Here is a 17,487-nt window from a genome sequence, read left to right as displayed (position 1 = left end):
GAACCTCTAAATTCCTCCGTGTGCCAAAACCGCTGGCGAGGGTTTAAAACTCTATGCTAGCAAATACGGAAAACATCGCAAGGTGGCGCTTCTTTACTTGCTAGCACGTAGTTGCAAACTCCACGGCAGAAGCTGGCACGTTGGCCTTTGGAGTGGAAGACGACAGCGGCTGGGCTTCAACCGCGCTTTCGTTCAGCTTTCGAAACTGCCGCGAGGCTTGTGGCGACGCCCGCTGGCCCATCGAGTTGAGCTTCCCGACCCGGAGCATCCGGACCTTCTCGGGAGCCCTGCTGGATTCGAACATGTCGCTTTCCACTCCGAACTTCTCCCGACAACAACAGCACAGCAGGTACCCGAACGCGCGGCGCATCTTCCTGATCCTGAAGACGTAAATGAGCGGGTTCATGGCGGAGTTCAGGATCGCAGGTACCGTGCCGTAGGTCAGAACGGACGGGGTGATCATCCCGGAGCCCCCGGCACCTCCCGTCACCACATCGATGAAGATCATCGTCATCAGCGGCGCGTAGCACAGCACGAACACGATCAGAACCAGCGCCATGGTCTTGGCAAAGACGATATCTGCAGGTTCCCTGTGGTCGTCGATCTTGTGTGTCTCCATGAGAGACGTCTGTTGGTGGATTGAGAAGTATGTACGGAAGTACACAAACGACTGCAAGAGGAGAGCGACCATGAAGATGGTGAAGATCAGGGTTAGGAACCCCGTGGTGAAGGGGGGCAGCGCTACGGAGCAGGTTGGGTGGTCGCAGTTCGGCCGGCTGTCGTTCAGGGCCTGGGAGTTGATCCGACACTTGCAGTGCTCCACGCAGTTCCAGCCCATGAGGGGAACGGTTGCTATGGCGACGGCCAACGCCCAGATGACGCACACGGCGATGATGGCGTGCTTTCTCGTGACGTAAGCAACATGGTGGACGATTGTGATGTATCTGGAACAAGAAGATCATTATGTCATTACATGTATAAATTTTGTTACCAGCTACACCAACTTTTATGTGCTTGAACAACTGTGTGGCCCAAGGGAAACGGAGAGATGGGCATCGCCCTTATACAACAAAAGGCGATTTTATTAGTTCAAGATCGATACGCTTTTTCTTCGTTTTCTTTTTACCCCCTGCCCCATCCTCCGTCTTGATTGGATGGACACCCAGATTGCGTCACGTACCTGTCTACACCAATCACCAACAGGCTCCCAACCGACGCCATCAGCGTCATCATGATGATGAGCTTCCTCAGCATCCACTCGAACGGCGCGATCTTCACGTCCAAGATGTCGTTCACGAGGAAACTGTAGAAGGAGATGAGCCCCAACAACAAGTCCGCCACCGCCATACTGGTGACGAACACGTACATCGGCTTGTGGAGCCCGCGAGGACCTTTCTTGATGGCCACGATGACCATGACGTTCAAGAAGACGATGATCACAGAGACGGCAATGGCAATGAACTGTATGATGCCGTACTCCGAGTCATTACACTGGTCACCGAACGGCGGCAAAGACCCGTTCGTAGGAAAGTCAGACGCAAGCGGCCAACTACTAGCAGTGGAGTTTGTTAGCAACTCGGCAGTGTTGACCATGGTTGGAGTTGTGGTGACTAACAGAGTTTCGGTTACCGGATTCCTTTGGTCTGTTGTATTGAGGGGCGCGGTTGCAACAGTTGAAGGAGTGGTAGCGGTGTAATTACTACTCGTGCTGTGCGCTGTAGTTGTTGTAATGTTGGGCGTTGTCCAGTAAAGTGTGGTGGTGTTACTCACGATAGAGGCCGTGGTGTTGTGTAGACCCAGGACTGCACCCAACGTAGACACGTTCATCGTTTAGTAGAGCAGTATCATGCCTATGACCTGTTGTTGGTGTTGAAGAGAGATCAGATGTCCCAAGTCAGCTAGACGTGTTCATGTCTTCTGGCAGGCAGTATCTAGAAACGAAAACAGAAGAGAATACTCTATGTTAGACCCAAATTTTGGATTGCAAAGTTCTCACCAGAATTTCGTCACAACGGCGTAGGGGTCAGGTATAGAAGAGTCCCAAAGACATGACCACAGTAGGGGGTCTGGTATGCTCCCAGAAAAATTCTAATAGTTTCCTGCGTATTGAGTCACTAAATTTCAGACACCATGTCTTGCGTATTGATTTCATTCTAAAGTTGTGTTTTTCCTCTGTATCAAGTTCCACACGGTTCATCCCCAAATGAAACACCTGTACGTTGGTTGACAGACAGTGCAGGGGGCTAAATCATAGCATTGGGTGTCCAAATCACAGCGTAGGGATTCCTATACTCAAATGACCAGTGAAAACCCTGGATTCCTTCGAAGAGGATTCCGAGGATTCCTCTCTCTTTCCCCGGCCCTGAAGCCGATGGTTCTCCCCTTGACTCTTATCAGGTTGCGTGCAACATGTACGAATTTCCCGGCAAAGCCCTGCATAGCTGCTACTCTTGGCGTTTTTCTGTGCGTCTTTCAGTCCTTGTAATTAGACTGAAAATTCCCACAGGTGGTTTGAGTGTTGACACGCGGAGAAACAGGGGCCAAGCTAGACTAAATAGGGCGATCCTGACACCAATTGACTAACAGTACAGTAATGCAACGTAGGGAACGTCACCAAATCCTGGAAGCCTGTAATGTTGAAATCAATGGTAAAACACGAAACAATAATTTGTTTCAATTTTTGTATAGCAGCTTATGCTTCGGTGGACATTCAGTAATTAAAACCTAATGAATACTTTTCATTGATCAGTAACAAAAAACTTGGTAAAACGCTGTCGCCAAGTTTTGAAGTTTTACGCAGTCTGTTTTTCTACTTCTCGAAAACTCAGCCAATCAAACATTCATTAAAACCCAATCAATGGTTAATTACTCAGTAGATAACCTTGGTAAAAAAATCAAGGTAAACGCTACAAAGTTTGGCAGTTTTACGCAGTTTGTTTGTTTTTCTACTTCTGTGGTGCTCAGTTCAAGGGCTTGAATGAGAAAACATCGACTGGGTGTGTTTCCCCCCAGGCCCCATGTTTCACTCACATCTGGTCCATTATCACGCTAAGTACCGCAGGCGACCTTCGGCGACTTCCGCCCCCGCAATAGCAGGAATAAAACAATCCCCACAAACCGGTGCAATTGTCTGGAGGGTAGAGTGTTCTCTAGCCTCGCTAACAGACACCGCCGTGGCGCAATAGTAGGAATAAAACAATCCCCACAAACCGGTGCAATTATCTGGACTGGAGGGTACGTAGGGCGTTCCCAGTCTGGCTAACAGACATCACAGTGGCGCAATAGCAGGAATAAAACAATCCCCACAAACCGGTGCAATTGTCTGGAGGGTAGAGCGTTCTCTAGCCTAGCGAGCAGACACCGCCGTGGCGCAATAACAGGAATAAAACAATCCCTACAAACCGGTGCAATTGTCTGGAGGGCAGAGTGTTCTCTAGCCTGGCAAACAGACACTGCCGTGGCGCAATAGCAGGAATAAGACAATCCCACAAACCGGTTCAATTATCTGGAGGGTAGAGTGTTCTCTAGCCTGGCTAACAGACACCGCCGTGGCGCAATAGCAGGAATAAAACAATCCCCACAAACCGGTGCGATTGTCTGGAAGGTAGAGTGCTCATTAGCCTGGCGAACAGGCCGTTATGGCTCCTCGATATATTGCATATAGAAAGTACAGATGGGATGTTATCCTTCAGTATACGGGAGCACGACCTAAAAGCTGCATTATGTAATATTTTGACGATAAAAAGTCAATTTTCTGGTATGTTTTTTTTGTAAAGTGAGTTGAAACGCTCCATGACAAATAACTGACATTCACTGATTCAGGAAGTTGAGGTGGCAAAATGGCACACCATACGAGTGTGTTTAAAAACAGTCGTCAGCCATGTTTGTTTACATTCTGCAATTTTATGATGGTACCACAAACCGAGTGCGCCTGGCCATGTCAGAAATGACATGGAAATTGGAAGATAATTGAAATTATATTAAGATTTTTTCGTTAAGATATTTCAATTTTGTTGCCCTTTTAAACGACACATATTTTGAATTGTTGTGCACGTACATGACATGACGTCACGGATTTCGTGCAGGCGCAGCAACGTTCTGCCGACGTGCTGGTCTGCATGGTCGTACCAAGAACAAAACCTCCGCTTTTATGGAGGTAACAAGACTGGAATCCAGTCTAGATCTCTCTATTATCCTGCTCCTGGTACTACCGGTCTTTCCTTGGAGCATCTGGTTTAGATTTTCTTCTCAAACTTTGATGATGAAGTTCTCCCTCTGCCCCATACATGCCGCACGAGTCTTGTTCTACACAATAGTTCACTTCGTGGGCGGAAAAAGGAATTCTCAAAGAAGTAGGAGGTGACAACGGTTCAAAACGCCCAAAATTTCCGGTGTTGTCTGGGGGCATGATTTCAACAAATTGGCTTAAGTTCTGCCAATTCAGCTGACAGCAGAGGATTCTCTGCTATAACTCAATTTGAACAGATTCTGTGTAAATTGAGTTTTTAGACCAATAGGGTCAATATAAATAGCATTATGTTTTTGATAGGCTTAGTCTAAAGTATATTCAGCAGGAGAGTCGGTGTTAGTTCAAAAATTACGATGTATAACGCCGCTTCGACCATTCAAAAGTGCCACAATTTCAAAGAGCAACGTACATGTACTCAAGAAATTTTACAAATGAAACTAGAACGATGTTCAAGATTCATGATGTTTTTTCTTAAAGAAAAATATGTGATGTTGCAATTTTAATTCCTTTAAACCTATGGTAGTAGGAAGACAAGTTGATTATTTTCATTTCACTTTAGGCCTAGGGAAAATGTTGTGTATCCTGTTTCAGTCCTGCAAAAATTAGGGTCGGTAGGTCTTCTTTTTTATCAACTCTATATCTAGTGATCCAACATATCATACAATACAGTTTAACAACGTAAAACTCGGTCAACTCGGTCAACTACCCTGGTCAACTCGATCAACTCGGTCAACTCGGTCAACTCGGTCAACTCGGTCCACTACTCTGGTCAACTCGGTCAACTCGGTCCACTACCCTGGTCAACTCGGTCAACTCGGTCAACTACCCTGGTCAACTCGATCAACTCGATCAACTCGGTCAACTCGGTCAACTCGGTCAAGCAACATTTTTTTTAATATCAATGTTGGAAAACTGATTGTACAACGTTTTATCACACAGGTATCTGATCAGGGAGCTAGAAAAGGTCAATCAGCTGGAAAAATATATGTCCCTTGCAGGGGTTCACCCAGAAAAAGGCTAGGGTCTGCAGATTTTTCTACGGTCGGTCGGGAAACAGGAAACACAGCACTTTTTTCCTAGGCCTAAATAGTCTATTAGTACGGCTGTGAAAGACATAGGCTACCCCGTCAAATTTGCCTAAAAGACACGTTCTGTGCGAAAACCACACAGAAATGTTCCCCTGATTGACATGGAAAAATAATCTGCAAAAATGGTTGACGTAGATTTAATGTTGCTGACCCTGTCGACCGGTCAAACCGTGACACATGGTGTTTTGTTTCTGTATCTGTGTCTGTATAACCGCCCTTAGGCGTAACACACCAGCCTCGCAGGCACACGGCGCAGCGGCAGCTGGCTACATTACACCGAACGACTTGTTACACCTAACCCTTAAACATTTAACTGTACATAATGCCCCTACTGTACTTGGTGACAGCGACTTCCATTTTGCTATATTTCTAGGCAAGAATAAGTTTTTTTAATAGCTCAATTCTTGGTTGATAACTCCGGTACATGAAGGCGTGACTATTTTTGTTCTCTTCTGGGCTTTGTGTTGGTAAGTCCATCGGTTTATTAGTCATTTTGCACATCATGCATTAGTCTGGACATTTTTCGTCTGTTTTCCAGTCACACCCAAAAACAGCAGTTGAAAAATCACTTAGCCCATGCAAGAAAACACTTATAATATAAGTTATATCTAAACAGCTGTCTTACGTTTGCTTGTTGTTACTGTGCGTCCTTTCTACCAACAATTTCCACTTGAAGACATACGGGGTAAAGATTGAACAGGGGTATCGCTTATACTGCTACACCAGGTGGTGCCATTTGTTGGCAGGGGGTACACTTTGACTGCTACACCGGGGGTACATATCATCTGCCCTAGGGTGTAGACAGACAAAAAACGCACAAACTCGCCTAGAAAGATTGAGTTGGAGAACTTAAGGGGGAGTTGTGGCAGGATATATAGCCTCTACCAGGCTTCAGAAGCAGCTAGAAATAGTGGATGTTGGCCAAAGACACAGGCAACATGCTAGGCTAGTTGGTCCGCTAAAGGGATACAGTTTTAATAGCTTTAATAGCGGACCAACTCTTCTGACATGTTTTAAGTCAATCTCTACTCTTTCCAGTGGCTTATCAAACTTCTGAAGCCTGGTAGAGGCTAACTGATGAATTCTATTTTGTTCCTTATTGTTGCTCGATTCAAAATGTTTTAATGCAACAAAAATGAAAAGCTTTGCTGGATGTTACTGTAGTGAAAATTGTTACTTATTCTCGCATCAACACAAGGTGATGCCATCCATAGAATTGAGTTCGTGGGGACGTCTTCAATATACTTCCTGTTATTGAATAGTCCATACCACAAGTCATGGCCGGTTACCCCCCTCCCCCCTCATACAAATAGTCTACATTACTCCGATATCACTGCAGATTGGGATCATACACGGGTCGGGACGTACCAAGGAGGATCAACAAGGAGGGGTGCCACGGTGGTGTGAAAATGATTTTGACCAATTCAATTTCAGGACTGCAAAACAGAAACAAAAAAAATTTGACGAAAAGTTCTTTACTGCCATTTTTAGCACATTTTCGTCATCATTTTATACTTGAAGCGTTTGAAATACTGTAGTCCAGAAACACTAAGTCAAGCTCGTCAAGCGTTTCTTTATGTTTTTGTACCACAAACAAATAGCTACAACCAGCGGCTGAGCCTATGATACAACACAAACAACCGTTTAAACTTTTCCGTCAGCGACATCGCCTTTTTGTCTCACAGATAAAAGTATGCTATTGAAGATGATTGATTCAACTTACTTACCTCAAAGAATGGCCAGAAATTTGAGAAAATTGACTGTGAAAATCCAGTTTTGATTTTGCTATCCTGAATTTGCGTTGGATGTCTTAAATCGATTATGCTCTCAAATACTTTTAAATGTATTAAATTCTTATTTTAAAAATAAAATTAGCCTCTGTAACTGACCGTAACTGACAGTTCCCTACAATGGGTAGAATTTCTCTCTCTTCCTGTAAAGAAACAAAGTCCTCTATTTGTAATCTCGACATACGATCCATCTCCAAGTGATTAGTACTTGAATCGGCTGTAGGTTAAAATTTCGCTTGCTTTATCAAGAATAAACTCCCACTGAAGCCACTGGCGACACGAACAACCAAAACACAGGATCCAATTTCAAACCTCAAACAAACACACGGGATAAGGTTTAAAACCGTGCTATTTTTTCAGGAAATAGACTCAAAACAGGCCCCTCCGTGGGCATTTAAACAACGCAATTTTTGCTGATTATTTGACACTGTTTTCTGATTCCTATGGTGGTCTGATAGTTCCTGAAGACTGGAAAGACTTAGAAAATAGGAGAAATCGGATAGCATGATCAAAGTCAGCAACAAAGAGATAATATGTGTATCCAAGTGCCCGTCGAGGAGCCTGCTAGGGAGGCTATCTAAGCTGAATAATCCCCGGATGTCTGCACGAGACAACTGCTCGCGAGGTGTCAATCATTTTAACCAGATCATAATAAGCTTGGAATAAACTAGGCTTGAGAAGAAACATCATCACATCATGACATAGTGATGAGAACGTTGCATATAATTTTTCCAGGTTTTCATATAAGAGACTCGGGGTTTCTCCAGAAAGCGAATTTTCATAAAAAGATCTAAAAAGTCTACTCTAAATTTGAACATTTTACTTTTAGGTAAATTTGAACATGTAACAGTTATACGTAGCGATACGAACATGTATTAGCTTTTATCTAAAGATCTCTAAAATATACCTAACAGTACTGTATTAGTCACCTCTTGTTTCAATACCATGCTACGTTTGAGACGTACTCAACACACATGTAACTACTTCTAGCCCTAGATAAAGACATATCTCACCTACTGCAGAGGTTAACGTTAGATCCAGCTGTAAACATCACAGTGAAACGGTAGCAGGACGTGTCGCCTGCCAAGCCTGAGCCCGACTCAAACTCAGGGGACCGTCAGCTAACCCACACGGCAAGACCTGGCACCAATACAGGGACAATCCAATTGTTACGGGGACTCTCCGTTATTTATCCATACAGGGTATGAGATAACCTGGTATCCAGTCGTGGTTAGGGCATAGTAGCTGGGGCAGGCTGTCTTCGGGGCTCTAATAGTTTTCCCCCGCCCAGTACAACAGGCCGCCCGGTAGGAGTGTTACGCTAATAGAGATGGCATGCCAGGGGTCGAGTTGATTTGCCCCACGATTGTGAAAAACCTACCGAGAGAACCTAGCTCAGGCGGGCGGGAAAAGCTCGATAGACTGGATACCAGGTTAGGTATGAGAAGAATGAATGAACTTTATTGCTCACCAACCGTATACATGGTGCAATGTGTCACAGTAAATCAACAAGCCTACAAGGGCAATCTATTGTACAATTATAACTACAAAACTTAATCTACAAAGAACATGCATGGAAACGTGATGAAATATGTTCGCTCACTGGCGAGACTAAATCGATTGACACAGACAAAAAAATAACAGAATATGGTCAAAAACTCCTGGCTATACCGCGACATTACGGTGCGCATGCGTTGTCGGTGGGCCGGGGTTATTTGACGTTATTTGGAGTAATTAAGACATCAGAACTAGGTCATATCGGTGAATATAATTTTCTACGTAAGATTGATTCGCCATGGATGCAGACGTTGGAATCTTGTTTCAAATCACCGTGAATACAACACGATGTGACCTGTTGTCACCGTTGCTAATTTCCGTCTCGTATACGGTCGTTGTTGCCATTTGACCAGCCCCTCCAGCTTTGTCCTGCCACTTGCTACATAATAATAACCCAACACATGGTGTCTGCTACAACACCAGTTTACCATGGTGGCAGCCGTCTGGTCCAGGTCATTGACCTTATTTGTTTGGAACAGAAGAAGAAGAGGAAGAAGAAACGGGGCAAAAACAACATATTTTCCTTCTGCGAAGGTAAACATTATAATGAAAATCGCTCTAAAAAAAGAAAGCCATTTGACCTCCAGCGAGTGCATTGATGGGGAGGGGAGCATGCCGTGTCACACGTTGCCGGGTTTGATATATCGTTCCGCCATGACCTACAATTAACATTGCCATATGTTAACGTTCTGGGGCAAAGCCAAGCCAAAACCCACAGCTTATTTACTTCCAATGTCTACTTAAAAAAAACACAAGAAAAAAGGAAAAACAACGTCAAGTACTAGCAAATATTGCACCAGAATTTGGGGAAGCATTTAAATTTCAGCACTACATTGGGGCTCAATTTACACGACTCCAAAATGAAACGGCTGTCAATGACGTTGAACGACGTAGAATTTGAACCCTACGTTAAAAACTTTGGGTCAAGGTCAACAAAACATGCCCTCACGGTCACCTGTGTAAACAAGTCTTCTCGAACTGAACCAAGAAATCGCCCCGTGATGGCTAACCTCTAACAGACTTTATCTAACAACGCGGGGTCAAAAGTAGTAAAATTTAGCCAAAAATGAGAATACTTTGCCAGGGAACTTCGGTTTGGGCACTGTAGAGTTCACTTACCCAAGGGGAAGATGAACCTTCCCGTGGACTGATTCTCCTGATCAAGTATTTTCCTTTTTTTTAATTTTCCCTCTTTTCGTACCGAATTTTAAAGCATGGATGCCATGCCCACAGCACACTATAGCTAGGCCCAAAGTAGTCAGTGATAACTTTGAGCGTAGTGTGCTGTGGGTCGGGCACCAGGGCTACGAATTCTACGATCCGTACCTCTGTAGGAAAGCCTGGTAGAGGCTACCTGGTGACAATATTCTAGCTGTTTTGCTAGTAGAGGTGCACCCAGCGATTCGCGTGACTTTATCGACGAAACCTGATGGTAAATTATTAACCCCATGAGCCAACGGTCAGGCACAGAATAGAGGTCATATTTTAAAAAGAAACATGGACTTTCGACAGACGTGGTGCTTAGGGTTCCTTTTAACAGTTTGGCAGGTGACTTGTATCTCTCATCACCGATAATGTTGTATTTCAAGAAGTGTAATGTGTTTAGTAACATTAGAAATCTCTTTAGATATACACATTTCAGATATGGAGAGGGTTGAATTATGTTTTCAATGCCGATACAATAACAATTTCAACGACTTAAAATAAACTTATGGGTCAATTTTCGTGAATATTTGCTGACTTTGTAATACGGAGACCTCGTTCATAAATTCGATATTTTTGGTAAAAAATATTTTTGGTTGGTTTTCAACGAGAGAAACGCTTCACAAACAATATGCTTCTTGTTTGATACAATAATGATAATGCGTTAAACTTTGTTTTCAAAAACCGATATTTTTTTATTTGGTGTGCTGTTGTGTATCAGTTCTAGTTCGTTGTATAGTTATTGACAAGACGAATATGCAGGGTCCTAATCTCATTTAGTTAATTCCTTTTCCCGTCCCCAGAAACCATCAACCACTCAGCAGTAAGATCAATTTCGCTACAAGACAATTTAATTGGCTCGTACATCTGGACTCCTACCCAACCAATTCCCAAAAACAATTTTGAAAAAGCTCCAAGATGGGCGAGACCACTAGTGACAACCAGTAGGGGTGCAAGAGCGCCAGGTTTGGAGTTTTAACTGGCCGTATGGTTTGTATCCAAAAGTGGAAATGGTACAGCCGTCAGAAAGTCGTTTGTTCTTACATTACACAGGTGGAAACAGCTGTATCTCTGAAACAGATGTGAAATTTCATCTCGGTTTTATTTGGTGGTATTTTCTCTCCTTCCATGTCCTTCTCTCTTAATTTGTAATGGTGGAAAAGAATAAAAACAAATAAGGAATGTAAATAAGTAGGGTGAAAGGATTAATGAAAAAGAAAGAAAGGTTGAAAGAGAGAAAGAATGGGATTAACATGTTTGCGTTCGAAGTGGGTGTGGTTGACCATTATTTTGTGCTGATGGCTCAGTAATCTTAAAGCAAATGTAAGGAAGGCGAAGAGATAAAAACTTGAACACTATAGAATGTCGTACAAAATTTATGCTATAACACGAGTAACGAAGCCACACCCAACGTCTGCTTGGAGACTACCCCCCCACCCCAATAGACACTAGCCCACTGGTGATGTACTGTTTCACACTGTCTGTTGTCTTTGGCGCCGTGTACATTACCTCTTTACCCCACGGCTTTTATTTCTATCAGAAAATCTGGTCACTGTGAGGATCGGATGTCTATCGTACATGGCTGGGACTATCGTAACCATGGTAACGTCGGATCAAGGTCATATTAAAGACAACGCGGTGTCAAGGTTAGATAACACTACAGATAATTCAGCACCACGGGGGGCTATCCATTTCTTTTATACTGTAGTACAGAGCTAAAACTTTTGTTCCAACGCAATATTATAAAGTATAAAAGTGCACAGGAATTTTGACTGCCGTATAGGTATACTACATGACCTATCATCATAGATCACGTGACCTTACGTGCACGTGACGTCATCTATTGGACAAAGCATCCAGGAAGTTTATACCGTCCGCCGTCTTGATTCCTTTATTTTAGAAATGTAATAAAATATACTTAGCAGCACATCATCTTGTCAACACCGTTGGTCTAAGACCACTCTAAGATGTCTCGCAAGGGATGAGTAATACTAAGTACCCCGCGATGGCTGACTTGACCCCAAGTCGGCGCCAAGGAAAGTAATCACAAGAAGTTGGAAGCTTCGCACGTCTCAGAATCATTCTAGAATGGTGCGCTCTTGCCTGCAATGGTCTGAGGGTGTTAAAAACAATTGACAGCCCTAACATCAAAGGAGTCCATCATCTAGCTTCTCGGGCCTATAGCCTGGGTGCCACTGTCACTGTAAGAACTAGATGTTGAAGTGAAGAACTAGATGTTGAAGATTACCTGGCGTTTTCCGTTTTTCCACGAAATATAGCCCCAGCACTTGAACTCGCGTCGTGCAAAACCTACCGGGGAGCCTACTTGAGTCCGGCGGCGAAGAGTTCCTGTACATGTGGCCCCGAAGAAAGTCGACCAAAACCACGACTGGACACGACAGGCTATCTTCCACCCCGAACGTGTGCTGGAAGATTAGGGCAGTCCCTAGTGTCAGCAGGCCGCCAACTTGTTCCCCTATACCCGCCCACGTCCCGTCGCCTGCCCGATACACACCCACCCTCCCTAGCTACACCCTCCCTCCCTCCACAAACTCACGCCCCAAATCCAGGAACTGGAATGTCGGATCCTTTACGAAAATGTCCGGTTAAAAAGGAAGTAATTTTTCTTATCTAAAATGATCAATTTCCTTCCTCGTCTGGAAAGATAGGGGATTTGACATTAAAAATTCAATTTGGTGTCACAACGAAAGTAATTTTCGTGGGTGAAAGAAAACATGGCATGTAGTGTGTACGTAGTTAATCAAACACCTAAGCCATACTGCAAACACTAGAATTACTTCCAAAGATTCTGTTATTATTAATAGTTCTTCAGATTCTTGACAATTTTATCGTAACTTTGTATCGTATAACCAGGTCAACGAATAACAATAATAAAATTTTAAAGGGGTGACACAGACCTCTAAAACGTAAACAGTTATTTCCTTCGTTAGATAAGGTTGTTTAAAAACGAGTGTGGTTCAGATATACAAGCCCCGTATAGATCTGTAGTGTCGTTTCAAAATAATTTAAACGTTTTCTCGATGAAAAAATTAAATACTCCGAATGTTTCAGCTTTTACTCGTTTCTGTTTCTTTTAAGTCGTAGTTTGTGTTATTTTTCAGACCAGTTTTTGGCACCTCAAGCCCCGAAAAGCAGTGTGATAACAATGTTGTGAGACGAGGGTTAACCCCCAGACTCACCCTCCCGAGTGAAAACTGCTTTTATCTCACGCGACTGTTTCATGTCAAACAGGTCCCACCTGGGGCGGTGAGAGGATCAACATAGGAGTTACCAAGAAACCGGTAATGTCTATGTTGTAGCGAAAACGTTAGTTATTCACCGTGGCTTTTTGTGCAAACATTGTAGAAATAATTTTATAATCTTAATATCAACTATCATAATTCCATAAACAACAACAACTTAGTTGATTTCATTGTTTATTTGAATTTAATTTGTTTCTGATTTTATATAAATATCCATGATTGGGTATCCGATGTGTTTTATGATTTTGTGGTGGCCTTGAAAAACTGTTCCTGAACGCACCATTCTCTGTGTGGTAAATCGTTATAAATAAATAAATGGAAAACCTATCAAAGCAATCTTGGCCCGAAAATGTCTTACTCCAGACTAGATAAACGATTGTTTGACAGTTGACTAACATTAAAGTGTTAACAGTGTCCAGTTGATGCCTGTTATCTGTAAATTAGGTCAATTATGTGGGGGTCTGTGTGTTGTCAGAGCACATTATCTGGAATAGGGAGGTCTGTATCTCCTCCAGAAGGAACATGCTATTGCCTCCATGATAGAAGTATTGTTTTTGGTGTGTGTGTGTGTGTGTATGTCTGTCTGTGTTTCCGTACATTTGTAGTCGGCATAACTTAAGAACGCCTTTATGGATTGTGATGATATTTGGTATGTTGGTAGGTTGTAGGACGGCAAAGGTCTAGGTCAAATATGGGCCTCCTGGTGGATGACCTTAATACTGCGGCAGAATTTCCGGTTTTCGCATCTTTTGTCCTGAACATGATATGGTCTGGGATTTTTGGTGACAGATAGCTTTTTCTGTCAGGATTAAGTGGTTTGGGTTTTGTCCCCCCCTAGCAGCTTGTTCTGGAACTGCAGGGGACTTTCTGGCGAAATCTTTTTCATTTTTGTGTGAAAGTCAAAATCAAAGGAGGACATATTACATTTAGCCATGACTACTATAGGGGCTGAAAACAAAATTAGCCCAAAGAAGAGTTGTTTTTACCTCCATGCTCAGACTATTGAAATTAAATTTACGCCTTGTTGTAGCATTCTCCCTCCATGGTTATAGTACATGTACTTATACTACAAAAAATTAATCCCGCGTCAGCCTATTTCTCTACACTTTCTTGACCCCCTGGAATTTTTTTCACTCCCTCCCCAAGTTAAGCAAAAATTAAACAATTCGCACAAAAGCTGCAACTTGTAAATTCATGCATAATCAAAGCGACAATACCAACAGAATAAATAACAATGTGTTTTGAATTACAATATATCCGATCAGCGTGACGTCATTTCCAATCCTCCAACGCCAGAAAAAACAAAGAAGGGATTAAAAAGATCCCAACGAGAAAATTTACACATCAGAAGGGTAAATAAAAAATGAGAGAAAAAATGGTTTAACTACTTAAAAATGGTAGGCTGATAAACCCTAATGTATCCCTACCGACCTACATCTAGTCTCACTCAGTAACAGATTGACATTACACTATGGCAGTGACGGGCGCCTTTTTGGGTTCTGTCTTGGGTAGAATTCTTCAGTTTTCTAATCTATAAAGAGACGACCCGCGGAGTTAATTACACTCCACAACTCAAGTCTATTATTTCATAATTTACAAGTCTATAATGTACTAGCGAGGCACAAAAGAAAATGAAACAAAAGGCGTCTACGCAAAGCAAAGCGTCTTCGAACTATACTAGTCCAATTTCCTGTCAATTTATCCAACTTCTTTGCAGCATAATCTAATCTTTAACCAGGAAACCCCCATGAGACCCCACGAAATAAATTCATATCGATTTTTAACGCACGAACGCTCCCAAATGTACAGTTTGAGTCACTCCACTGCTAGCGTACTCGTTTTGAGACGGGCATGTGGGAAAATTTCCACACACTTCTGTGACATGTTCATGTCTACATACCCCATGGGTAGCCTTGGCGTTGTAATGATCCAGCAAAAACGACGCAAGAAATGCTAGAATACGAAAAGACGAGAAGAGAGTGCTGTATAACAAAATCGCGCAGTCAGTCGTAACGGACACATTTGTAAGAAAACAAACAACATTTTTTGACCCACCTGTGTTGAAAAAAGGCCCAAACTTGCGTGAAATCTTCCTCGGTAAGTCAGAAACTCGTACACGGACAAGTACACAGTCTGTGGGTAGTTGTGTATCGGGTATCCCGATAATTCTACGTAACAAGGATATACACTTCCGGCTTTTTTCGACAGCAGACGCCAGTAAAAAGACGTGTCGTCACAGATGACCCAACCCAGAGGTCACAAGTGGGCGGAGCCAAGCGTCGGGTCACCAGATGATTGACACTTTCAAGGCCCGAGCATAGACTCAACTATTTTAATTGGGAGGTTTTTGGCAAGCACTGTGTATGTTCAGCACATAGCTTAGACAGTTTGCGATTTGTAGTAAGTCTGCCACATTCTATCTACACTATTGCAAGAACTTAAGTTAATAGGATCTTGCTAACGAGAAACATACACAGAGATTCCAATTATAAAGAGCCTCCCCAATCCTACAATGGTATCACCCAGGCGTGAGTTTTGTTGACGTAACGTTACGTATATTTTGTGACCGGAAGTAGGTATGAAGTCATTCTTTGAGTAAATATTTTCATTATCTAGAATAATTTTCGAAGAATCAAAATTCAGGAAATACAGTCATACTTTAAACGTAAGAAACATGGTATGGGAATTTCAAATAAAACTTTAGTTGATCTTTAGTTATATTAAGTTAACTAGTTGACTTTCTACATAATGGCCTTGGTTTAACAAAATAACATTCGTCATTTTGGTGTCAGTTTTCGCCAGGTAAGAAGAAAGGCAGCGGAAATTTAAAAAAAAAAGCCAGAAGTACCTTGATGAGTAATAGTGCTATAGTTAGTAACTAGTAAAAGGAAGTGGATTGTACCAGTAATTTAAGTCAAGTATTGAAGTAAGGCCACAGCAAGTAAATTTTATGGATGACATCCTCCACAGACCCCAAATATAATGCAATAGGGCGAAATAGAAAAAACAAGGCGGGCCAAAAACAAGATTCCTACATTTTCAAATTTTGACATCATAAACCTTGTTTAACAAGAAACAATATTGTGCCAAGTTTACTGCCAACTATTACAATATCCATTTGTCATTGAACAACTTTGTAAAATAAAAGTTTTAAATGATGTCTCCTTATTTATCTACAATCCACTTTCGGGCATGGCAACAGACATCTTTGACCATTTTCGGCATGTCAACCACTGTCAGCAGGCAACAATTTTTTTGTCCAAAATCATGCAAAAATAAATTATGCAAAAAAAGGTTGATCAGCTCGAAAATTTATGTCCTTTGCAGGGGTCCACCCCCAAAAAGGATAGGATCAGCAGTTTTTTCTAGGGTCAGTCAGGAAACACAACATTTTTTCCTAGGACTTTAGTATAATATTGTTAGATGCAGGTAGACCTTAGAAATACCTTCACAGCTTCAACTTTACCTGCAACTAACCTGTATATGAAGGTTGTATTTCAAACCGAGGAAAATTTCACCCATACAGTAAAAAGTCAGGACAAAGATGCCAACTTTTCTCAATCAAAATATGTTTATTTGAGAAGGCTACATAACAAGCTATATGATCTTACTGTTCCTGGGAAAAAATGTCACTTAATACCTTTGCATTACAATAACTTTTCCGCCATGCCATATCTAATTGATGAAAATGTTTAGAAACAACAATACTTGAGCCATTGTTACAGAGAGTCCCTGAAATACAAATGTATTTCAAAAGTTGTGAGTGTCTGTAAATTAAAAGGTTAAAAAAGGCTACAAGTTCAACTTTACACTTGTATTCTATTATATGTTTTTTTAACGAACCACTAGAAGACTACCAGTAGTCAACATACAAAAGATGCTACAAGTGCATTTTTACATGGACGTCATAATTACATTGAGAATCAAAAATACTGGTGTAGATTTAACATCGTCTTCTTCTGAAGTTTTCTTCCTCCTTTCTCATTAGCTGCTCCGCATCGCTAACTCGATTGTCCAGTCAGTCCATACTATGAGCCACTAGAAGAGAAAAGATGGCACAATTAAGTAGCAATCTTTGTTTCTGACTTTCACTTTTTTTGGGTAAATTCTTTATCATATCTAATTTGCATACAGTCAAACCTGCACTAGCGGTCACCTTGGCATTGCGGTCACCCGGCCATAGCGGTCGGTTTTTGCCGGTCCCTTGAATTTTTCCCATTGACGTAAGCATTAAGAATCGCGTATATAGCGGTCACTGTTCAACGCGGTCAGCGGTCACCCCATTCCGGTCCCGCCGGCTGTCAACACCGCCGATAGCGGTCACGGCTGGCCGGCAG

The 17,487-nt window shown here is 42.4% G+C and overlaps 1 protein-coding gene across 3 annotated transcripts; it reads right to left on the bottom strand.

Moving 5' to 3' along the window:
- Positions 1–16: 16 nt before the first annotated feature.
- On the bottom strand, positions 17–15,479 carry LOC109469486 (sphingosine 1-phosphate receptor 1-like). 3 transcript variants are annotated; one of them, XM_019768004.1, is made up of 3 exons: positions 15,206–15,479; positions 1,181–1,931; positions 17–944 (listed from the first exon to the last, which is right to left on the bottom strand). In XM_019768004.1, exons 2-3 carry the CDS (start codon positions 1,825–1,827, stop codon positions 101–103), a joined length of 1,491 nt encoding a protein of 496 aa, XP_019623563.1. In that variant the 5' UTR covers positions 1,828–1,931; positions 15,206–15,479; the 3' UTR covers positions 17–100. The 3 variants fall into 3 exon arrangements, with proteins under 3 accessions (XP_019623563.1, XP_019623565.1, XP_019623564.1); XM_019768006.1 differs by lacking the exon at positions 15,206–15,479 and adding an exon at positions 3,211–3,307; XM_019768005.1 differs by lacking the exon at positions 15,206–15,479 and adding an exon at positions 3,031–3,147.
- Between the last annotated feature and the right edge of the window lie 2,008 nt (positions 15,480–17,487).

The sequence above is a fragment of the Branchiostoma belcheri genome, unplaced genomic scaffold (assembly GCF_001625305.1).
Source record: "Branchiostoma belcheri isolate BF01 breed outbred unplaced genomic scaffold, Haploidv18h27 scaffold204, whole genome shotgun sequence".
Classification (NCBI taxonomy): Eukaryota; Metazoa; Chordata; class Leptocardii; order Amphioxiformes; family Branchiostomatidae; genus Branchiostoma; species Branchiostoma belcheri.
Note: the sequence above shows the minus strand (reverse complement) of the source record. Positions and strands in the feature narration are given on the sequence as shown.